The sequence below is a fragment of the Filicampus tigris genome, chromosome 9, assembly GCF_054856515.1.
Source record: "Filicampus tigris isolate MCC_2025a chromosome 9, RoL_Ftig_1.0, whole genome shotgun sequence".
NCBI classification, from domain to species: domain Eukaryota; kingdom Metazoa; phylum Chordata; class Actinopteri; order Syngnathiformes; family Syngnathidae; genus Filicampus; species Filicampus tigris.
Genome location: NC_141225.1, coordinates 19515019 through 19538594, shown reverse-complemented (window position 1 = coordinate 19538594; position 23576 = coordinate 19515019). Strand labels below are relative to the sequence as shown.

Sequence of the window (23576 nt, the reverse complement as noted above, 5' to 3'; positions counted from 1 at the left end):
TCACTATCGACATTTTACTTGGGGTGGTTTAGTCAGACTTTCAAATGTGATTAAAAAAAAGGAAAAAAACACAAACCCAACACTCCCATAACTCAAACCATGAATACACATTTTCTGTTCTACTGTGGTACCTAGACTTGTCCAAATTCCGCATTGGCATTTCTTTAACCAGATCGTCATGACAAGCCAGAGCTCAACGCTGTGATCTCATACCCAAAGCAATGCAATGCTGCCACCTACAGGAATCCATTAATCAACCGTCTGCTGACCTCGATTTCAGACAAGCTAAGACACTCAATTCCAAAACCCATTCTAAACTGAATTTGAATGTACGTAGTGGCAGTAAATGGTTGGATTTCAGTTAACAAATCTACCGCAGTGAATGAGTTTGGGATGTTACGTGCTGGAAGTAGTACTAGTTGAAGGACCACATTTTAAAATGGATATCTCAGGATCCGAAGGGAAATTTAGCTACTTCAATTCGAGAGAAAATGAGCCCCATCGACGGTTATACAGCATTTAGTTTAGGTAAGCAGCGTTATTTACAAGGTGACTGACTCATTGCTTCACATAAATGTACAAACTCAAAAGTAAAACAAGTACCTTATTAAAATATACACTGCAATAACATGATTTGGGAAAAATTGATTTTGAAAATGATTTAAACCTTAGTATGGCAGGGTGGCAACTTCCCCTGGATTTAAAAGCATTTACACTTGGGGCAAGCCCTAACTGGGTTTATAAGACTTCTGGTATCCCAACTGTGCACCCAAAGGGGGAGAAAAAAAAAAAGTGCAACAATTTTATTAACTGAGAATTTATTTACATAAGTACAAGTACATTTTGGGCAATTCAAGGCACAGGTAAAGCATCTCTGTGGTCCAAAAAAATAAAATGAAAAACTGTACACAAAATTCATTCTTGAGTCAGATATACTCTATTCTTTACTACACATTTTTTTTCTTTTTTTTCTTCTTCTCAGGGACTGTTTCTGGGATGTCTTGCGCTGGCTCAGCTTCAATGGCCTCCGACTTTCGTTTCTTTTTCTTCTTGGCTGGGGTGTCAGTGTCCTTTGCCGGTACCTCAACCACAGCAGTCTCCTCCTCTGGTTCCTCGGGCTCAGACTTGCGCTTTTTCTTCTTGGTGGAAGCGTCACCTGCTGCGTGCTCTGCAGCCGGCGGTTCTTCGGCTTGGACCTCCTCCTCTGCCGCACGTTTCTTTTTCTTTTTCCCTCCGGACGTTTCTGAGTCTCCGTTAACCTACATGGAGGGCACAGTCAATTTATTTTGACAATTTTCAAGTGAAGTAAGCTATCCACAGAATGACCAATTTGTCATTCCAGCAAGTTTAAAATTGTATGACTCTCTTCAGTGATCAAGCCCACTGTTTGGGGCCAGCCAATGGTTCGGAGTCAGACTAATCTTGCATGTCGCACGCGGAGACAGAACCACAGGTCAGATCTCACATCTTAAAGCTAAACATGCAGCGCTGCTTCAGGAGGAGGTGTGAATTACCTCGGCGTCACCATTTGTGTCTGGGTTTTCAAGGAGCGCTTGCTTCTTTTCACGCTTCTTGCGTTTCTTTTCCTGTTTTTCCAGTTTACGCTTCATCTCAGCCGCAACATCGGACGCCTGCAAGGGGGGAAAACAGATCGATCAATGCTACGCAGGCCAAACCTTTGGGAAGTCTTTCTTAGCTTCTGAATTAATGCTGCATCAGGCTCATTAAATCAGTTTTGACCCTCAGCTATTATCAGGGACAATTTAGTCATCATCCACAGCGTTAACCGCACCAGAGTGATAATGAAGACGAGCTCACCTCCTTCACGGCCTCTTTCATGACGTCAACATTCTTGCGCGGCAGGTCGCCCGTCTCGTAGAAAGACAGTCGCTCCTCCACCTGTTCGCGCAGTTTGTCACCAAACACGCTGGAGGGCAATTCTGAAAAGAGCCAAAAGCCCAAAAATGAATCCACCCCTAAGGCAACAGAGGTGCCCAAATGCATCGACGGTCGTGAAGTAGCTCAGGGAATCATTTCTCAACATCAACCAAAAGGATGAATGCTGTTGACGAAAAATTGGGAGCATCATAGCAAAGCTCACGCCGGGCGCATAAACGAGCAACAGGAGGTCTCACCGGAGAAGCAGTCAATGCGGGAAGCAATGGTGCACTTGTTGGCCAGATATCTGGAGATGCGGCCCTTGTTCTTGGCGGCAGCGCGGCCGATGAAGGTCGAGTGGAAGATGAGCCCGTACTTGGGCGTGTTTCCGCGAGTCTTGAGGGCTCTGCGCGAGATTACAGCTGCTTTCACAATCGGGAGGCGTTAACATGCAAACAAGACTGCGGGGCCCAAGGGCAGATGTTGATTTTGACAGTTTGGCAAGTACAGTGCTACCTTGACTCGTTTTTTTTTTGTTGTTGTTAAAAACTTGTGTGTCGAGTTGAACGTTCGTACACTGAAATATCACTCTGCTCCTCTAACCTATCTCGGTGCTGCGTGTGGTTGCTCAGACTTTGGGATGCAATGGGGGAGCGGGGATCACTCCGGACAAGACCGGCAAGTCTCCTCGGGTCACCCCGCTCTGCTCCGGCCCCGCCCTGCCATCACCGCAACCACAGCTCTCCCCGGCAGGGATGGGGCGCCCCAGTACCTGAACAGGGCTTTCTCCGCTCCCAGGATCTGCACAGTGGAGGCGGGGTACTTTGCCAGGTTGGTTAGACTGCCGGCGTGGGAAATCAGACGGGCACCCACCTGGAAAAGAGAAACAAATACTGAATATTTGGCCGCATCTGTCTTCGGACAAAGAATCGCCACCGAGACAAGCTGGACCATCAGCACCAGAAGTTTCTCCTCACGGCGAGTCGGCGGATTGACAGATTATTGGTCAAACATCATCGGTCCCGTTTGTTCTATTAAAACAAGCAGATCCAAAGAGCTCACCACTTCTCCGATCAACGCGGCCAAGTTGGGAGCCACCTGGCCCATCTTTGAGCGCAAGTAGTCCTGCAGCTCCAGGCGATACGCCGCCAGAGACACCACGCGGTTGGAGAACCTCTCGATGTTGATCAGGTCAATTGGGGAAATGTCCATTCCTGCACACGAAAAAAAAAAAAAAAGAGGGGCGGCGGGGGTGTCATGATCATCTGACAACACTTGTCAAGCCACATGCTGGCAACATGACTCCGTGTGTTTCTCCCGACAGGATCCGCAGCGAGGATGGCAGCCTCAACTACAGGTTTATGAGAGACTTTCTCTACCCCCCTGTGTTAATCACCAGAGACACTTGTTGGTCCAAGGTGCGCGAAAAAGGGGCGCGGTTTGCAAACATCCTCATACAAATTCAACGCGACACGACAGGACGAACCCATTGAGGAGCGGGACGCGTCGAGGATGGCCTGCGCCTTGGCGTTGTCCATGACCACCTCCTCCAGGCTCTCCACGCTCTCATCCGTCAACTCTTTCCGGTTGCCGATGAGCTGAGTCAGGCGGCAGTACATCGAGTTGTCCGGCACGATCCTCACCAGCTCGGGGAAGTGGTAACCGTACCATTCACTGAATCGCACAGGACAAAAATCATCCATTAGAAATGGCAAATTCTGTACAAGCGTGTTCAAATTTAGACTTGCGATTTCAGCGCCGTGTTGTGCCACAAAAATGGAATCGTCAAAAGCTTTGATGATTGTTGCGTGCACTGTGTTGCTGCACTGTATGTGGTTCAGGTTTGTGCCATTGGCTTACCGGACACGCATGGAGAACGTGTTAATGTCCTTGTCGAGCTGATCCAACAGCGCAATGGACTGGATGATCATGTTGTCTACCCGGTTGACATTAAATTTGACCTTGGCTCGCGAGTAACTGTGGCCCAGTCCAAGCTGGGCCTTGGAGGCCGCCACGGCCGTCAGGCCCTTCACCAGCAAGTGGAAGTGAAGGCGAATCCCTGACAGGACAGACGGGAAGCAAAGCAAAGGTTGGATTGCGTCACTTTTGAGTAGCGGGTGATCATGTGAGCAGCTGGCTGTTCAGATTTTCAGTATGAACCTTCATGCGTGTCAGGGACATATAGTCACATCATAAACAGACGATATATGCTTTATACAATGTGCAGCTGTGGCAAAAACCAAACATGCCCTCATAAAATACAAACCTCTTGTTAATTCTGCCACAACGCCGCCCGTCTGGATGGAAAAACCAAATTCTTCTTGTAAGGCAGCACCAATTTTGGCATCTCCAACTCCCAGTGTAGCTTTCTTCTTCCCCGATTGAGGAATGTTTGTCTCAAGGAACAACTTGAGGTCGGCATGAACCACACCTGCAAAAGGGAGAGATCATTTTAAGCTTGCCTGAATAAAACTTCAATGTGCAGAAATATGCTTTCGAGACAATACTAGTTTTCTGTGTATACGTAAGAGTGGGGGTAGACTAACACAATCGCTCGATAGGTGGTTTGAATTTAATTGTGGACATTAATTCATGCATTTGAATAAGATGGCTCAAGTCATTCATCACAATAAAATAAATGACAAGAGTTAGCAGAGCGCGTTTCTTCTGTTTTTATTTCGCAGTAGTCTGGATGCCCCACACTGCCTCCCACAGGTCAGTCCAGGTATTATAGCAAACTGGTGGTTTGGGGAAGAGAATTCTCTCCTCTTAAAAATCAGCTATTGTTGTTAAAAGTCTGTGCGGGATTTAGGAGACATTTAAAATGACAACAGCATGCAGTCTCCATGAATTCAGGTTACAATGTTTATTAAAATGTAAACATTACATTTGCGCCACGGCTGCTTCCAAGAATATTTTGCTAAATGGCACTCTATAAAAAAGAAATCAAATATCTAATGACGGCTTAAAACATCCGCTAACAAAATGGTACCCTCAGATGTTCAGGTTAGACATAAGGCTGTCAGCACAGTCATTCAGTGGATTGACAGATTTGAAAACATCACCACACCTGAAGGCAGTAAAACGATAACGGATGGGAGAAACGCGCATGCATAAGTCTGAATCAGGCAATACATTTCAATGAGCTTGAGGAAAGAAAACTTACCTTCAGAAATGGCATTTATGTTCTCCAGAGCAGATTGTGCCGACTTAAAAGGGAAAAAGGCAGCCAGGCTCACCATGTTGTTGAATTTTGCCAGGCTGAGCACACTCTGCTCCACCTGAAACATACACTCGGTGATAAATCTTCCACAGAAATGTCAAACCAAGTAGCAGTGAGGCAATAAAACAAAACCCACCTGGGGCAGCAGCATGCCGATCTCCTCCACCTCTTTAACAGCAAACAACGCATAGCCGGACGCATGCTCAAACAACACATGTAACAGCACCTAAACAAACGCAATTATATTATTAGCAGTTTCATCAATAAACCCAGATCAGTGTTGTGTTTGGCAACCACGTTTGTTTTTGTCTTTTGGATTAAAACGCTCAAGCAAAACAAAAATAGGTTTCGGCAACTTATTAACCTAACCACATGACTTTCAGAGCAATGGCCAAAATCGAAATGTATCTTTCAGCTGGCTTTTTGGTACAGCCGCCATCTTTATTATAAGCATGCTGCTTACATTAAAAGACGCCACGTGTGCGGTTCATTGAGAGACGTGGGGAACAGAAACTGGCCTAAAATGCTAGATTTTACTCCTTGTTTGACAGTCACAAACAGGGATCGCACACTTGCGGCAGTAGGGCAGCTCGTCAGCATTAAGTTTTAATATTTTAATCCTGCCACAACCTTTATAAACACCTAACGTCTGCCCAATCTCTCCACACATTGGAATCTGACCTGAAAATCGCTGCGGAATTCACATGAAAAAAATTGTGCTTTTGAACCATTTTTATCTATTTGAGATTTTAACTTGACAACGTATGTGTTCAGTGATTTCACCATTATATTGCTTATGCATGTATTGATCTAATTTTGTATCGCTTTAAAGAAAAACGGATTTGCCTTGTGTTTTAAGTGTGCTCTACAAAAACATGATTGAAACACGATTAAACGACAGTGAAAGCGCGTGTAAAGCTACAACATGCTGTAAATGGAGTCTACTTTAACAAAAATGGAAAGCAATAACTGATGAAAATACGCAAGACAGTCCAATTTTTGATCTTGCCTACCACTGTGCACCACGTGTTAGCCAGGGCACCACGTGTGCAAACGCTTTCTGGTGGTGCAGCAAAGAGCTAACGCATGCTAATCAAAGTTTAAAATGGACATTTTCTAATGGCGACACATCTAAAACGCTTCGGTTTGCAATACTACAACATAAATATGTGTTCATGTATGGCAGCAATTCTTTGACTGACAGCGACGTGACGCACATTTAGAACGAGTGTTAGCGGCATGGGTGGCTAACTACTTAGCTCAGGAGAAAAGGCCTTGGACAAAATTTGGAAAGGGCAGACGGAGACGACGATTTGTCGGATCAGATCACGAAAAGCGGTGAGTGCAAGTCAGCAGTAAGAAACAAATCTAAATTTGTAGCAAAAGCATACGTATGTACAACTTCTTTTCCTACCATGATCGGTGAATCTCAGCAGCACACGAACTGTGTGCGCTTCGGTGCTTGTTCTTCGATAAAAAGACAGCACAGTCACCCTTCTACTCAATGTAAAGGGTCAGAATACCGCGAGATCACCTCAAAACATCGCGCGACGCAGCAAAGAAACGATGATTTGCTTCTTGTGCCATCTAGTGGATATATACATAAAATTTGATTTCAGTATTTCTGTAATTACAGTAACATGTTTGATAATCCTGTTAGAGTTCTTACTCAAGAATACATGCTAGCTGTGTTAACTGCTATGCTTAATCATAGCAGTTTCTGGTCAAGAACAAAATTAGCTATATACCAGGTCTGGGAAAATGGTGGTCCACGGTCTGTATCAAGCCCTTGACCACACTCTGAGTAGCCACTTAAATAATTGCGTGAGAATATTTATTTCGCAAATCAATTTGTGATTTGTGTGCGCCCCTACATTTTCTACTTGAATCTCTAAAATTTCAGATTAGGAGACACTGGGCTCCTAGTAAAATAAAAAAAAAAAAAAATAAATGAATACAGTTTTTCTAAAAGTTGATTGGGAAGATGGTAAAACACAATTGCACTGCAGGTACCTAACGAACAGGAAGGGAATATCCAAGAGCTTGTACGTCACCCTGATGCTTCATTCAGGTCTGCACACAATCTAAGTCCTTGAACCACTGATACAACGACGGAATGGTTTTTAATAGTCCATTTCTCCAGAGTGGTCCAAGTGTACAAACCCAATCTGGTAACATTTCACCACCATGCAGGAACACAGTCAAGTGGCGGATTTGAGGAAAAGCACCATTAACATACTGGAGCGTTGCAGGGTTTCTTAGGAGCACATGCATGTGCGCATTTATGTGCGCATTTTTATGTTACTGGCAGGTCATAAATGTCACATTATGTTGGCTTATTCTTAGAAGCAGACAATTTATGGTCGGCTGACCTCTGAGGAGACAAAATCTCACGTATGGAAAAATAAAAATCTCCATTATTAAGTTTCTAAAAAAAGCAAGTCTGCCTCCCCAAAGGTCAATATGCCTGTACACTGAGTGTACACTGATTTAAAAAAAAAAAAAAGCCTAATTCATGTGTGATATCTGTGTTTCCAGGAGCCTGGATGAGAATGTTTGAGAAGGAGCCTGTTGAGGAGCGGATGTGAGGGAGGATAGTAAAAAGCTGGGGCATCAGGAGTGCCTTGATATAAAGGCTGACGGAGACAAGTTGTCATTTAGACAGGAGATGCCCTTGTCATCTTAGAACACACTTCTGGGACCAACCGACCAAGAATCAAACAACACGTGAGCATGTAACATTTTGTCTTTTTCTTTTCTGTTTCTTATTTACACTATGTACAAATTGCTCTGTGTGTGTAAAGCTGTCTTGTCTAGATTGTCACAGGAATTTATCTCATCTAGTGTGTATAGAAGTCTTGTGACGCTCATGTGCTCATACACACACATTTGAGAATCTGCACTTGCAAAATTACGTGTCAGTATGACTAATTTCACACACACATATACACGCACACACACACACACACGATAAATGAAATACTTTATGCTATTTTAAAAAGAGTTTGTCACAGCCTACATTTGTCCAGCACAGAAGAGAATGAGCATGCGTGGAGCTGTTGCCGTCTGCGTGGTGCTGGCGTGCCTTGTGGCGTTGCTGGTTGAGAGGACACAAGGACACATCACCTTTTTCAGCCCAAAGGAAATGATGCTGATGAAAGTAAGATGATTGGATAGTGTTGGACAGTGTGTAGGAGATGTTGAAGAGCCGAGCTGTAATTTGATTGCACTCTCCTCTTGAGTATTTTCTGTGCATTCTCAATTTGTAGATTCAAATTGCAGGAATATAACATTTTATAGGCTGTTGTTGTTTGACTTCCGGCTCATAAACAAAATATATGTAATAGTGTTATAAGTTCTTATCGCAAATACAAAAGTGATTTGTCCTGCTTTCTAAAGTCCGGTGTAAATGTAATTAAATATAATAATAAACTAAAACGAACAAGTCTGAGTAGTCTTAAATTCTACTAAATGTTGAGAAACTATTTTTGAAAAAGAGTTTATTGAGCAAAGACAGACATGTGGACAAAATTGTTGGTACTTACCGGTAGTAGAAGTAAAACCCACAGTGGTCACAGAAATCAATTCAATCTGACACAAGTAATAATGAATAAAAAAAAAATCAAAATTAATCAATTAAAATCAGGCATTGCTTTTGAGTTGTGTGTGGCTCAATAGAATTATTAAAAAAATTCATTCATCAAACAGGCCTGGACAAAAATGATGTTACGCATACAAAGGATTGAAAATAATTTTGACTATAGCGACATATTCAACCAGGGTGTATCTTCTAATTAGCATCACAAGTGTCTTCAAAATTGTAATCAGTCTGCCTATTTAAAGGGTGAGAAGTAGTTGATGTTGTGTTTGGTGACGTGGCGTGTACCACACTTAACATGGACCAGAGAAATCAAAGGAGCAAGTTGCCTCAGGAGATTCAGAGAATATTATAATACAATACGATACAATGTTATTTATATAGCTTATATAGCTAGAGCTGTATAAGACGAATATTATAAGAATATTATAGACGAGCACATTTAGGGTAAAGGGTTTGAGATGCACACCCAAGAATGGCTAAGAGCAAAACATCAGACTATTCTGAAGTGACCTACTATGAGCCCTGTTTTAAATCCTATTGAACATCTGTGCAACGCGCTGAAACATAACATGTGGAGAAAGCAGCCTTCAAACCTGGGAGTGAAACTAAAGCAGTTTGCTCATGAAGAGTGGTCCAAAATACCCCATAAATTTAAAGCTACAAAAATCGTTTGATTGCAGTGATTGCCTCAAAAGGAAAGGTTGCCCAACAAAATATTAAGGGTAGCATAATTTGTATCCAGGCCCATTTCATGATTTTCTGCTGAATGTTGTTGAACCACAATTCAAAAGAAACTTGATCAAAAGCAACTTTTGTCAGATTCAAGGTATTTCTCAGACCACTGTGTTTTTTTCATTAACACAGGGATAGCAACAACAAGTGCTGTCATATACAAAACGGTGTGCAAAAAAAAAAAATCTCCGTCGCGACTGTGTTCATGTGCTCTGTGTTTTGTGTTTGGGTGTTTGCTCTCCAGGAGCGAGAGGGTCGAAAGGACATGGAGCCTCGGTCGGAGGACGGCCAGTTTGAAGAAGTTGCTGTCCAACAGCTTCCTCAAGCTGAGCATGGTGCAAATCCAGTGCGTGTACACCCACATGCACACACGCACGACAATCGCCATCGCTGTGTTACACAATACAGGATGCTAATTTTCTGAATATGTGTGTGTGTGTATAGGATAAAACAGTGGATATCACCGTGCGTCTTTCACCCAAACAGCTGGACCATGTCGCTCCTGTGCTTGAGGAGCTCATCCATGAAATTGTGGATGAGCGACAGAAAGGTAATAAACCTCTCCAAGAACTAAAAACTTTGTTGACCTTTGTGGACAAATAGTTAAATGATACAAAAATGACTAACACAGGGGGGGAAAAAGATAATAATTGGGTTATCTCACATTTTTTGTCTTTACAGCCAAGTAGTGTGCTGGAGAACAGAAGAAGATGAAATCGCTGTATGAATCCATGAAAGACTGAATGCTCTTATATTTTTGTGTGTTTCATTTGATCAGTCAATAAAAGGGACATTATTGTTTAACTTAATCGAGCCCTGGTTGTATTTTCTACAAGTTAATTCAAATAATATTATTTCAATTTAAATTATTAATATTATTAATCATTAACAATGACATAATTAGATGTGATTTGGATCCAAGAAGTAGCTCAGTTTTAAAAAGATGGTGGCCCCTGCCATTATCTAATCATCTATTTTTTTAAAAAGCCAGCATACGCAGAATACATTGAATTAAGAAATATACAATACTCTGCTGGATTTATAAACATGGCAGTGTATGTTTTCTATCTTGCAAAAGTGCATTAAATACAATTGGTTGATCCTGAGGGTTTGAATGTTAGCGCAGTCCCTTTAACAACAATAAGCGCATGCAATTGGACCTCCTTTCTGCTATCAGGAGGAACATTGTTTCACAACTTTGATGTCAGTCTTTCACAGATCTCAAAGTCCTTGACTGCGAGGGCCGTGTCCCGGGCTAAGGGGGCGGGGAGGACAATAGAGCAGTCGCAGTCAAAATATTTTCCACTTATGCCTTCAGCTTCCTCTGACACGGCGCAGTAGATGGCGCTGACTGCCCCTTCTTCTGCGGACTGAGGAGATGTGAAATGATGGTCAAAAAAACAACATGTAGTTATTCTGCCCGTCATGGTCACAGAACTTCAGTGCAAAGATGATTCATATAATTACTTGGGAAGCACTTGAGAACACCCGTTATATCAAGTGGCATATATTCTTCTTCAACATCTGACTCTTTCATCAGTGTCTGAAGTAAACGCCACAAATAATGTGAACAACACACTCACCTTGAAAAAGAACTGTCCAATGAGGCTAAAGATAAAACGAATCTTGAAGGGATAATGCCTCATCATTCCCGTCATGACAATACCGGGGTGGACTGAGTTGGCGGTGACGCCTACATTTTCAAACATTTTTCCCACACACATGCCAACAAAATTGTAACCGCAAATTTGCAGCATTAATAAATGGAATTCAAAGTCATTTGAGCCTACCTGACCCTTGAAGCCTCCGTGCTAACTCATTCGTGCAGATGATGTTGTGCAGCTTGGTGTGGTTGTAAACTCGATCAAGGTTATAAGTCACATTTTCCCCATGAAAATGAGAGAAGTCCACTTCACCCTTTTTATGGTTGACAGAGCTGACGGTGACAATACGTGCTGGAGCTGAACTTTTTATCAGGTCTGAAAGGAACAGAGGGGGTGGGGGATCGTGCAGTGGTTGAGTACTTATCATGAACAAACCTTTTTTTCTGTGCATAATTGCTCAGGTTCTGTAGCTCCAAGTTGACAGGTAACCTGGCGGAAGAGAATTGAATGACATGGCAGAGATCGGCACTTGGGAATGACTGTTATGTAACATTCACAAAGTTACACAAAACGTTTGACACACATGCAGTATTAAATCTAATCCTACCAAGTAGCTGGTTGGTGAGAAGGAACGGCCCCAAATGATTGGTTGCAAAAGAAACATCAAACCCATCTTTGGTAATCTGCCGAGGTAAACCTAATGGAAGAAAGTGATGAACATTAGATGGTGTTTGTACCTCCACCCAAAATCTTTTTTTCTTGTAGTAGATCCCACAATGTAAACGTATAGTCAAATTGACCTCTAAACTGACACTTGCACATCCTGAAAGAGGTGGTCAACTGAAACATATTTTTTTCAAGAATATGTTCTATGTAAGCCCACTAGTTGAAACAAGGCATTCTGATAAATATTGCGTTTGTGGAATAAGAGTTAATCCACTCGTTTTTAGCCATGTCTGGGGGCGGCCATTTTGTCGTTTCTGTCGACTGAAAATGACATCGCAACTACTCAGGTAATGACCAATCACGACTGACCTGTTTTCTCAACCTGAGCCATGATTGGTCGTTACCTGAGCCCCGAGCAGTTGTGATGTCATTTTCAGTCGACAGAAATGACAAAATGGCCGCCCGCTTTAGATGGTGAAAAACTGGTGTATTTTGCTGCTTAACTCATATTTCATATTAATCATATTGCCTTGTTTCAACTAGTGAGCCTACATAGAACATATTGTTGAAAAAAATATGTTTGGATTGATTTCCGCTTTAAACATTTTGGGTTGTTGAAATATATTGTGTAATATGTGTACTAAAATGTATTTCAGTCAGAATTTTTTTGTCTGAATCACAAAGGATGGGTGCGGTCTTGTGCTATTTATAATATTACCCATGGAAAATAAAGTGGAATTCAAAAACAGCACATCAGATTGTAAGACAGAGTGTATTTTGGAAATGGAGTATCGGTGGTGCCCCAACAATTGATTTCTTATCAAAATTGCACTGCATTCAATGAATTCAGATAAACACATTCCTGGGCTCAATCTTGGAAAGTGGTCCCCATAACACTACAAAACTAAACTTGGTGAAGTTGGCACCTGACACTGCAGCATTGTTGACGAGGATGTGAAGAGCGCTTTCCTCCTCCACAATCTTTTCAGTAAATTCCCTGACGGAGTCCAGAGAAGAAAGGTCCACCGGACGCACATGGACATCAGGATTTCCTGTTTTTGCTTGGATTTCTTTCGCTGCTTCTGTCCCACGGGACACACTTCGACAAGCCAGAATGACACGGGCACCCCGGCGGGCAAAGTCCATGGCGATGAACTTTCCGATTCCTAAGCAGCGACAAAGTGGAAGAGAAAACCTGTAGCACAGTACAATCAGCAGGTGACATCAAGGAAGGGCTGAACACAGAATCTATCAACAGTATTTTAATGAAAAAAAAGCTATCTTTAATTATGAATGCATTCAACAACGCTGTATATTGTATATTTAGAATGTCAGAATAGCAAGTTCAACACCAGTTAAAAATCGATACGACCTTCCATTGCAGGATACAAATAAAGTTGTCTTTACACAATTCATCGCCGCAAAACTCCGATCCAGCATGGGATAACAACACATGCTGATACTATCACAAAATTCTTTCACAGTGACTGAAAAGGATTTCTGCAACCAGATAAGTGAGACGAGCGTATAACAAAATTCACCGTCAAATGAGACGTGCTGCTTGATACATGCATTTACCCCACATGGGATACATATTAACTTTAAAATTGTTTTATAGTGGCTAAAATCCTGATCGTGTTCCTGATCATGACTGTATTATGAATGTCTCACATCCACCCCATACATTAGCATTTGTAAATAAATATTGCAGTGCAAATATATCTTTAACTTGATATATCACATATTGAATTTCACATAGAATTGTTTTTCACAGGATTGTCAACACAAGAGTTAGAGACAGAATATTTACACAAAGCTTTCACCTACTGTATCAAACGTGTCTCATTTCTGTGGAACAATCAAATAAGCAAACACAAGACCCAAGCAGACCTGAATTGGCCCCTGTCACTATCGCCGTCTTCCCTTTGAGCTGCGTGGGGCATGCTCGTGGGTGCCAGCTCCCTTTCCGCTGCAAGCGCACCACCATCCACAGCAGCAGCGTGGTTACCATCCACAGCGGGTGAGCGATCACATCCAGCCAACCCATGGCAACGCCGGCGTGGTTAGAGAAGCACAAAGAGGTGAGTCCTGGAGGTGTACGTTTGATGTGACAATGTGAGCGAGTCCACGACAAGTAGGCGTGACCACTGAGTTCACGACCACGTAACCATATATAGTTACTGATTCATCAAGGCTGTCGTAATCTACTGCCTGAGGTTCCGTTTAAGCCATTGACGGTCAATGTGGTTAGTTTGCAAGCTTTTCTGGTCATTTTCATGCCCGTCAATGACCATTATCTTTCAACATCTGTCTTTCTATTATACGTCACCCGTGGAACCAGTTGGGCAAAGTTTTTGTTTATTGCCCGCCTTGCCTACCTGATATGTTTTATAAACTGAACTCCAGTAGCATCTACTACTCTAAAGTAGGCTGCGCAGTGTGGAGGCAACCTCCTGTCTGCCTCACCTCATACTTTACTGTGGTTTGATACGATCAGTAAAACAATATATCGTCACTGATGGGCAGAGGTCCCCCAGGCTATGGTCAGTTTCATATTTGTTTTCACAAATTGATTCTATTGGTCTGTCCCCACTTCTTCTTGTTATTTTTACACTTGAAAGTGGTGAATATTTCATTTCTTCGTTCTGTGGAAGCCATGTGGCGTAGTTGTTGCCTATAGTAAAAGTCTGGTTGATTGTTTAGATGATTATGAGCGAAAATATTAAAGCGGAAGTCAAGTCAAAAATGTTCTGTTCTATGTGCCAACCATTAGTCTAAACAAAACACGGCATTCTGATTAATACTGCGTTTTGTGTAATATGAATGAAGCAGCAAAATCCACCCTTTTTAGCCATCTCAGACAGTTTTGCCACTTGCTGTCGATTGAAAATGACATCACAGCTGCTCAGGGCTAAGGTAAGGGCCAGTCACGGCTCGACTGGTGAACGCCACATGATCAAACTCAGAAAACAGTTTTGTTCAATGTTTTTTGGATTTCCTGAAAAGTTATAATTTCGGTCGATACAGAATTCCGCCCGACAGCGACAAAATGTAACACACCGATATTAAAAACGTTAGCCTGACGATGAGGGATTGTGCAATCTGAGGTGAGGCTGGCTGATTGCTGCGTCACTTGCTTTCTCATTAGGAAATACTCCAATTCAGCAGTTTCAATGATGAAATCGCGGACATTATTGGATTCAAAAAGAAAATCAATGTAAAGCATGGACCAAATACCTCAAATGGAAAATATGGTAAACAGAGATGGGGAAAACGTACTTATATTCTGTACTTGAGCGCAAGTTCTTGTGTAAAAATGACTTTGGTAATGGCAAAAGTGGTCATTCAAATAATTACTCAAGTAAACGTAAACGAGTACAGGCTCTAACATGTACATGAAGCGTAAAAAGTATTTTTACCGGATGTTTCCTCCTCACGTCAAATAAATAGGATCAACTTGAAAGATTGTCACCAAACACACACTTAAAAATCCCAATCAATCAATCAACCAATCAACCAACCAATCAATCAATCAATCAATCAATCAATCAATCAATCAATCAATCAATCAATCAATCAATCAATCAATCAATCAATCAATCAATCGATCAATCAATCAATATCACTTCCCAAAACTGATTTTTGTCTACCGTTCACTTAATCAACAATGTATTTATTGGGTTACAAGCTATTTCATTTTGTCATTCTTTTTTTAAACTGTCGGATGGACGGACCACTGCAATGTTGCATAATACAGCTCCAGTACGTGTAACTCAATGCTGCGCCCTAGTGTCTAACACAGGGCTGTCAATCTCATTTTAGTTCAGGGGCCACAATTTGATCTCTTGCGGGCCGTACCAGTATGATAACCTACAAATAATGACAATTCTGTGATCATGACAATTGTGTTCAAACATCTATTTTATGTACTTCTTATCCTCACAAAGGTCACGGGTGTGCTGGAGCCTATCTCAGCTGACTTTGGGCGAAAGGCAGGGTACACCCTGAACTGGTGGCCAGCCAATCACAGGGCACATTCACACCTATAGACAATTTAGAGTTCAAAAAACCTTCCATACATATTTATTTATTATTATTTATATATGCTAACCAATCAAACACAAGTAGTTTAAATGATTACACTGTAATTGCAGTATACAACAACAATGCTAGTTGTGTTGTCTTATCTATGGGATTTTGTATCATGTGTTAGCATTAAGATGGCAGACTTTTGGTGGTGGTTTGGTGGTTTGTTGACCTGTGCAAGCCAGTGCAGCGTGGCACATTTTAAAAAGGGTGTTTTGTGCCATTGTGGGTGTGAACGCAGAAGACCAATTTCGCCGCCAATCAAGCGGCTTCTCTCATTCCCTCTAAATAGCACACGCGAGAGCCACGTTTATTAACTTCCTCAACCCTCTCCTCTTTGCCATTACTACAGTGCCCCCCCCAAAAGAACAATAACAAAAAAGGCAACAGAAAATCAAATCCACTGTGGAGTGAAAAAAAAAAAAAAATCCATCATATGCTGATGTGTGTGAGGGAAGTCACTAATGTGCAGAGTGTCACTTTAGAAGCATTTTTTACACTGACAGACAAAATAAAAAGTTGAGACTTCAGAGTTTAGTGAGTTCCACTTCAGACTCATTTCAATTTTTCAGTGTAAATGCAAAGTATTTCTTTTCCAATGCTGTTCAGCAGATGTTTCGAATAACTGTGTCCTCATTGGCCAAGTACTGTTTTGCAAAGCAAAGCTCTTGGAGGATGCAGCTGTCTGTCTGTGTGTGTGTGTGCTTGAGTATATCCGGTGGGAGGGCGCTTGTGTGGCCGCTATAAAACGTGGTCCCAATTGGAATGTGTAATGAAGAGACAGCAGGAGAGAGAGAGAGAGAAAGAGAGAGAGAGAGAGAGAGAGAGAGAGAGAGAAACACACAGGAAGTGTGAAATTAGATTAGAGGACAGAGGTGCCTGTTGAAGGAACTACCATTTGTTTTTGTGGACCAAGCATGTGGGCAGCATGCTAGTTCGTCAAGTCTGAATTCAGGATCGCTCTATTTTAAGCTTTACTTTTAGTTGTTAAAAAAAACCATCTTGCGAGAAAAAGAGGCCAAATGAGAGAAAAGGTCAAACTTCAAGAAGAAGAAATGAAGGATTTTGCAGAGTCAGCAAATAGGGGGGTCCCTCTGCGAAAATCACCGCTTGTAACCCGATCTTTTCGATTAAGGAACGAAATTGTTCGTGTGGGACTTGCTGAATCTCTTTGCACATATGTAATGATGGTAAGAAATCATTTGTTCCTACAAAGTACTTTGTGATAAAATCAACATACTTTGACGACAAAATAAAAAATGGACATTGCTTTTATGTAGGCTCGTTAAGGCTTTCGTGACTAATAAATGTCTGTGATCATGATCAAATGCCCTCTGCCCCCCCAAACACGTTTTGTGCTCTGGTGTTTGTGGTAGTGGGAGAGGATTTGACCTGCAGAAGGTTCAGGCAGTGGGCCACGTGGAGAGGGTCGCGAGAGTCACATGTTTGTCTGCTGTTGCAATTGATCCCATATTTAGAACTGCAAGAGACACAATGCGAAGCCCAGAGAAAAACCTCAAGCGAAATACGTTGTAACAGCGACACGTTTGTTTCCTAAGCTTTGGTGTGCACCCCCATCTTGTGCTTACACTCTGCTTTCTACTAACTATAGAATGATTTGTGGTGGCAGAACTATACATTTCCTGTTATCTGAATGAATAGCTCAGTGTGCGCCTTTTCCACTCGTTCCAGTCTGCTCATCCGAGTTGGCTTCAGAGTTTAAAGTTCAGATGCATCTAAATGGGAGTTGATGTTTTTTTCTTTTTGGAGTGGTTAAAATGTGACTCACCAAAGGGATAACCCGTGACTTAATATTTTACTTATTTTTATGCTAGGTTACAAGTCTGTTACAAAGATTTATTTGGATATTTTGTCCTTAAAGAGGAAATCAACCAAAACTTTTTTCAAGAATATGTTCTGTGCAGCGGTGGTCGACTGGTTAGCACGTCCGCCTCACAGTTCATAGGTCGTGGGTTTGATCCCAGCTCCGGCCTCCCTGTGTGGTGTGTGCATGTTCTCCCCGACCCTTGTGAGGATAAGCGGTATAGATAATGTATGGATGGAGTTAAGCAGCAAAATCGACCTCTTTTTTTAGCCATCTCAGCAGGTGGCCATTTTGTCATTTCTGTCGACTGAAAATGTCATCACAGTTGCTCGGGGCTCAGATAACGACCAATCATGGCTCAGCTTCAGAAAACAGGTGATTGATTGTTACCTGAGCGCTGAGCAACTGTGATGTCATTTTCAGTCGCCAGAAGTGACAAAATGGCCTCCCCCAGAGATGGCTAAAAAGGGGTGGATTTCGCTGCTTAACCCATATCCCACAAACGAAATATTAATCAGAATGCCTTATTCCAACAAGTGGGCCTGCCAGGAACATATTCTTTAAGAAAATATGTTTTAATCATCACCAATGATGTGACCTTATAAGTCAACTACTGGTTTCTGTGTGCAGGTGTTTGGCCTTGGCTCTGTGGCGCAGGTTGTGACTGGACAAGGAGCATTTGGACATTACATAAGCATCAATCTGGGCTTTGGGCTGGGCGTTGCAATAGGGATTCATGTAGGAGGCAAAGTTTCAGGTATAAAAGCGGACTCATCCTTCAATCATAAAAATAAATGCTATCTCTGCCACTAAGTGCGGCGTCATTCCACCAGGCGCTCATATGAACGCGGCGGTGTCCTTCGCCATGTGCGTGTTTGGCCGCCTTGCATGGAAGATGCTCCCCCTTTACATTTTTTCACAGCTGTTGGGCTCCTTTTTAGCCGCAGGGTCGGTTTATGCTGTGTATTATGGTGAGGACACACGGCAAGAACAATTGCTATTGACCACTTTCTGCTTTCACACGACAAATGTTCTGATAGCATATTTTGTGTTTGCAGAGGCAATACATGACTATTGCGGAGGGAATTTGACTGCAACTGGTGTAAAGGCTACGGCTAGCATCTTTGCCACCTACCCGGCCCCGTACCTCTCCTTGTCGGGAGGATTCATTGACCAGGTACAGTATGTAAAATGCTGGATTCATGAGACGCCCTCGACACAAAAAAAATGTGCTTTGTTGAACTTTTGATGTGTAGCATTCTGCAGGGATTGTCGTGACTCGTATTGTGTTTGTTGCCAGGTATTCGGTACAGCTATGCTTCTGCTGTGCCTGATGGCTTTTTCAGACCAGAAAAACAAACCGGCTGCAGCAGGCAGCGAGGCGCCCATCGTGGGTCTCTTGGTGCTATTAATTGGCATTTCTCTGGGCAGCAACAGTGGTTATGCAATCAACCCCACCAGGGACATCGGACCGCGGCTCTTCACGGCCGTCGCAGGCTGGGGGCTTGACGTGTTCAGGTATGGAGGAATTGGACACTATGGGTCCTCAGGCTATAATCCGTAATCCTCTGTCTCTCTCTTGATGCCCAAGTGACATTCTGAAGAGAGATTTCAGAGTGAGGAGGCTGCGCACCTGTCGCCTTTCTCACACAGAGATTCTGTAAAATTGGCAAAATAGAGCAAGAACAGTGGATTGGGCAATTATAGGTCCGTTCCTTTTTGAGATCCAACTCCAAGGGAAGCGGAATACACAACAAAAAGCAAAAGTGTTTTGGGGAGTATTATTTGCTCTCATACAGCTAAATGCTTCAAAAGTCATTCTTCACAGTGCAGATGGACAATGACCCGAAGCATAGCGGGAAAGCAACCAAAGAGTATTTTTTTAAGGCAAAAAAAAAAGCATAATGGCGTGATGTGAATCTGACTGAGCATGCATTTCACTTGCTGAAGACTACTGAAGGAAATATGACAATGTCTATGTGGTCCAGATTTCAGGCTGTAATTGACAGCAAACGATTTGCAACAAAGCATTAAAAGGTCAAAGTTAGGTTTATGATTGTCAATTTGTCCCGTTACTTTTAACTGTCATAATTCCGACACTGTCCAACCCATTGTGATGGCGTTTAGAGCTCAAAAGATTAGTGTCAATGTCCAAATATTTAGGGACCTCACTGTATTGTACAAGACGCTGACACACAGCTGGCTATCTCCCTCTAATAACATAGCTGAAGTTAGGCAATTCTCGGCTAGGTTTCCTCCCCGCAAACTGCGTCTTCGCCTTATGAAAGGGGGTTTTGTCCCCAAAGACAAATAAAGAACACGTTTTATTCTAACATGTAAAAATCGTTTGCTTGCTGACCTATCAATTTTGCATTTTCTTCATCTGTGCAGGGCTGGAAATGGTTGGTGGTGGGTGCCCATTGTTGCCCCTATGATTGGAGGCGTTCTGGGTGCTGGGCTCTACAAGGTCTTGGTGGAACTTCACCATCCTCCAGAAAATTGTACTAGACTGATTCCAACATTAGAGAAGGAGACGGCACCACTGGAAAAACAAAACACTGACACCGATTTGTGTGTGTGAAAGGTCCCCAACTATAAGATGTACAGTAATGGAAGACATCAAGCTGCGTGCACAAGCGCAGTCGACACATTCCGAGATTGCTCTGATTGGACGACCCGCAAAGATTGACGCAAACACTGGGACTTACGTGTATGCATCTTGGTTACTCAGTTGCAATTTTCATCGCTTGTTAAGATGCTTATTGTAACTGGGAGAGAAAGGGCACTAGGCTAAGATTACAGATATACTCTTATTATATGCAAATGTTCAACATCCTGTTTACAGACAGGACTGAGGCTGGCCAAGGTAATGAGTTGAAACCTAACGTTTTCCATGAACACAGGATGCAGTGTTGATTGCTGACGCAAAATAGCCGGTCTAACTTTGGAGTAACTGCGTGTAAAACTAATGTGCATTACAACCCTACCTCCTTTTAGAGACGACAGTCGTAACTTTAATATTATGCAGATAGGTTGATCATCTATTATTCATCCAGGCAGACAGCAAATGTGAAAATATGACCTTGATGTTGGAACCGCTTGAAAACTACTTGAGCCTAAAAGTTGAGCCAAGAAGTCTTATCATACTTATGCAGACACTCTCTGGGTATTATACTTCAAAGTGAATCATCATGTATCTTCCCTGTAAATACTTGGAGCAAGTATTTATTAAAGGAAAGATTATTTACTTATTCTAAGGATTTATAAATAGATGATACATTAGCACCTGTAATATTGAAAATCAGACACTGTGAGCTGGTGTCAGGTAGCTTATCAGATGATTCAAGGAATAGCTGCCACATTTTATTTCAAATCTTCACAATACCATACAGTTTAATAGTCAAAACTGACTTGAGATTCATGCATAGTTACTTTGCTATTTCTGGTATGTTACATCATAATACATTGAAATTTATACAAATTTACAACAAAAAATCTCAAGCTTTGTGATAGAAATATGCAAAAGGGAATTCAGTGATCACTTACTTGCATCGCTCATGACTCTCTTAAATGAAACTGTGAGTGTTGACTCTTGTGACAGAGCCTCACCCCACACATTTAGTTCTTAAATATTGCCTGGGAATGATGACAGGAGAACTAGTTGAAATATCACCGTCAAGCGGATGTGTTTTATCGCTTCGCTACGCCGGGTCTTCCAAGGCTGCCAGGACTTTTGGCATTGCTCGCTAGGCTGCCTGGTGCGGATGGCTTCTTCTTCGGGGTGGGCACCTTGGCTTTGGTTTTAAAAGCCTTTGTGGGATCTAACTTGTTGATGTGGAAGTTTCCAACAGAATGAGTCAGGCTCAGCTCACTTCTGAAGGTCAGCGGCTGGTACAGCGATGCCCACTGCTGTAGAGGGGTAACACAAAAACCAATGAGAAGATGACAACAAGCAACATTTAGATTTTTGAATATGACATTTTTTTGTGTGTGTTCATTACTTTGAATGTTGTGTCTTACTTGAGTTTTAATCAACAAACACTGCACTTATCAGAATGGCAAGAAATAAAAGTGTACCTCAATTGAACGTGCGTATTAACTACTTTATTAAGATGCATCGCTGATATAAAGCATTTAGAGAAGAACTATCTTTGCTACCTTGGCTTGCGGACTGGGGCCATAAGGTGTAAAAGTATACTGCCACTCGGGCAGGCCCAGGTGTGTGATCATGAGGCGGTAGTAAGAGGAGAAGCTTGCGGTTAAGAAATGCCAGCAAAGAGAGCGGTCGAGAAACCAAATTTCACTCTGCTGGGCTACCACACCTGGAAAAAGAAAAGAATGTAAGTAAATCGGTGGGAGCAAAATATATTTTTGGACAAAATAACTCCAAGAGCACCTGTGGTGGCGTTTTTGTATGCCAAGCACACCTTGCCGTTCCCACCACATGAATCCAACTCAAAGATACGGCTCCGAGAATCAAAATGTGGAGGAGTGGAAGCATTTGACAACCCTGCTGGATCACAATTCTGAATTTGTAATATATATTTTTGAATTCAACATAACCAACATAGCAACTGTTGCAGATGAATAAAGAATTTGACTGATCATCTTTACCACATTCAGCACTGCTCTCCTCCCAGTCTAGGTCAGCCAGTGACGGTGCATTTGGCAGAGAGAAAATCGGTGTTGGCTGGAGAAGAGGCTGCAACCTTCCCACACTGTGAATTGTCATGCATCCTAAGGGAACACATTCATCTGAGGGACACACACACACACACACAAAAACATTGGAAAATATAGCTGTTTTCAATGTAAACTAGAGTTCCTTCAATGTTCTCTTTCCAGTGTTTCCCAACCTTTGAACCAAGACGTATATTTTACATTGGAAATGTGTCGCGGCACGGTGACACTACATTTACACACTCGGTGTGAAATGTAGTTGTCATTAGCTAAACACAAAGCTATGACTGTTGTATGAATTTCACACAATGGGTACATTTGCAAATTTGTCTCTAGCCTGCATAGACAGATGATCAAAAATAAATTATTCATAGTAATTAATTAATTATTTTCTGAACAATGAAGTAAAATTGGATAGTTTCCTACAGAAAACCTGATAATCTCTCGTGGTAAAGTTGGGAATCACTGTGTTAGAATATTAAAAATAGGTTCACTTGCTGTCTAGTTTGACGTTCCAAGTAAGTGCAAAGCCATCTGTTGTCAGATAAAAATCTCGTAGGTCCTCTGGTAAAATGCAATTGTTTTTCTGGTGAGGGGGGAACAGATGGTTTGTTAATCATGTGCCATTTGATTATTAACAGTCGCGGTGTTTGGAATGGGTTTCCTTCACCTGTTCCCATGACAGCAGACTCCTTTTCTCTGCAGGCTCCCTCTCTGCAAGCCGCACATCGACAACACCAGGCATGCTCTCTGCCACAAAAGGAATACGATTTAGAATTTATTGTATGCATGAAGTGATGCAGTATTTAAGTTAACATCCTAGCTCGATAAACTAAATGTTTCAGATGTTGCTGGCTCCGACGCCGCATCAAAACACTTACCAAGGATTCGAGTGATGCCGAGTGTCAGTCTTTCAGGCACACATTTAAACACCAAGCTCTCTTTTGTCTCACCCATTCTTTTACAGAATAAATTGGATTTTTATTTAGAATCCACTTTGGGCTGTGACTGAATAAGACACCAAGGTCCACAAGGCGGTGGCAAGTTGGCAACACTTCTTCTTCTATGAGTGTTTATGAGGTTTACATCACTGCCACCTTCCGGTATCACTTGACTTACACATTTATTGACACATGCCCTTTTAGTCCAAAACGTTGACCAGAACATGACAATTGTAAATTATGTAAAACTTTCTCAGATTTTTACTAATTAATATCATCAAGTTACGACGCAAGCTCGAGGAGGCGTGTACGTCTTCCGGGAAAAAAAAAATATTATTAC

At 42.2% G+C, this 23576-nt stretch overlaps 5 protein-coding genes and 2 non-coding genes across 13 annotated transcripts; 2 read left to right on the top strand and 5 right to left on the bottom strand.

The window, feature by feature from the left end:
• Positions 1 to 788: 788 nt before the first annotated feature.
• On the bottom strand, positions 789 to 6648 carry nop56 (NOP56 ribonucleoprotein homolog). Its single transcript, XM_086041873.1, has 12 exons — positions 6516 to 6648; positions 5238 to 5327; positions 5045 to 5159; positions 4145 to 4309; positions 3739 to 3937; positions 3365 to 3552; positions 2941 to 3092; positions 2651 to 2751; positions 2136 to 2284; positions 1819 to 1940; positions 1515 to 1631; positions 789 to 1259 (listed from the first exon to the last, which is right to left on the bottom strand). The coding sequence occupies exons 1-12, from the start codon at positions 6516 to 6518 to the stop codon at positions 948 to 950; spliced, it is 1713 nt and encodes a 570-aa protein (XP_085897999.1). The 5' UTR covers positions 6519 to 6648; the 3' UTR covers positions 789 to 947.
• On the bottom strand, positions 1713 to 1779 carry LOC147142438 (small nucleolar RNA SNORD57). The gene has a single exon (XR_015088252.1). It is a non-coding gene; the product is annotated as a small nucleolar RNA SNORD57 (small nucleolar RNA).
• On the bottom strand, positions 3185 to 3315 carry LOC147142437 (small nucleolar RNA SNORA26). The gene has a single exon (XR_015088253.1). It is a non-coding gene; the product is annotated as a small nucleolar RNA SNORA26 (small nucleolar RNA).
• Positions 5593 to 10037, top strand: mlnl (motilin-like). Its single transcript, XM_086040334.1, has 5 exons — positions 5593 to 6439; positions 7640 to 7828; positions 8136 to 8261; positions 9679 to 9780; positions 9879 to 10037. Exons 3-5 carry the CDS (start codon positions 8142 to 8144, stop codon positions 10035 to 10037), a joined length of 381 nt encoding a protein of 126 aa, XP_085896460.1. The 5' UTR covers positions 5593 to 6439; positions 7640 to 7828; positions 8136 to 8141.
• Positions 8585 to 13978, bottom strand: LOC147142434 (retinol dehydrogenase 12). Of its 2 annotated transcripts, none has more exons than XM_086041880.1 (6): positions 13595 to 13978; positions 12631 to 12899; positions 11646 to 11735; positions 11225 to 11413; positions 11018 to 11127; positions 8585 to 10804 (listed from the first exon to the last, which is right to left on the bottom strand). In XM_086041880.1, the coding sequence occupies exons 1-6, from the start codon at positions 13645 to 13647 to the stop codon at positions 10625 to 10627; spliced, it is 891 nt and encodes a 296-aa protein (XP_085898006.1). In that variant the 5' UTR covers positions 13648 to 13978; the 3' UTR covers positions 8585 to 10624. The 2 variants fall into 2 exon arrangements, with proteins under 2 accessions (XP_085898006.1, XP_085898005.1); XM_086041879.1 differs by having other exon boundaries at positions 12631 to 12870; positions 13595 to 13976.
• Positions 13131 to 21702, top strand: aqp7 (aquaporin 7). 5 transcript variants are annotated; one of them, XM_086041876.1, is made up of 6 exons: positions 13131 to 13218; positions 13573 to 13785; positions 18246 to 18372; positions 18449 to 18792; positions 18916 to 19133; positions 20007 to 21702. In XM_086041876.1, the coding sequence occupies exons 2-6, from the start codon at positions 13750 to 13752 to the stop codon at positions 20194 to 20196; spliced, it is 915 nt and encodes a 304-aa protein (XP_085898002.1). In that variant the 5' UTR covers positions 13131 to 13218; positions 13573 to 13749; the 3' UTR covers positions 20197 to 21702. The 5 variants fall into 5 exon arrangements, with proteins under 5 accessions (XP_085898002.1, XP_085898003.1, XP_085898004.1 ...); XM_086041875.1 differs by lacking the exons at positions 13131 to 13218; positions 13573 to 13785 and adding an exon at positions 16564 to 16980 and having other exon boundaries at positions 18449 to 18586; positions 18674 to 18792; XM_086041877.1 differs by having other exon boundaries at positions 13151 to 13785.
• On the bottom strand, positions 20932 to 23500 carry tpgs2 (tubulin polyglutamylase complex subunit 2). Of its 2 annotated transcripts, none has more exons than XM_086041882.1 (7): positions 23177 to 23500; positions 22966 to 23045; positions 22794 to 22881; positions 22230 to 22370; positions 22012 to 22128; positions 21774 to 21937; positions 20932 to 21524 (listed from the first exon to the last, which is right to left on the bottom strand). In XM_086041882.1, the coding sequence occupies exons 1-7, from the start codon at positions 23250 to 23252 to the stop codon at positions 21306 to 21308; spliced, it is 885 nt and encodes a 294-aa protein (XP_085898008.1). In that variant the 5' UTR covers positions 23253 to 23500; the 3' UTR covers positions 20932 to 21305. The 2 variants fall into 2 exon arrangements, with proteins under 2 accessions (XP_085898008.1, XP_085898009.1); XM_086041883.1 differs by having other exon boundaries at positions 22012 to 22125.
• Between the last annotated feature and the right edge of the window lie 76 nt (positions 23501 to 23576).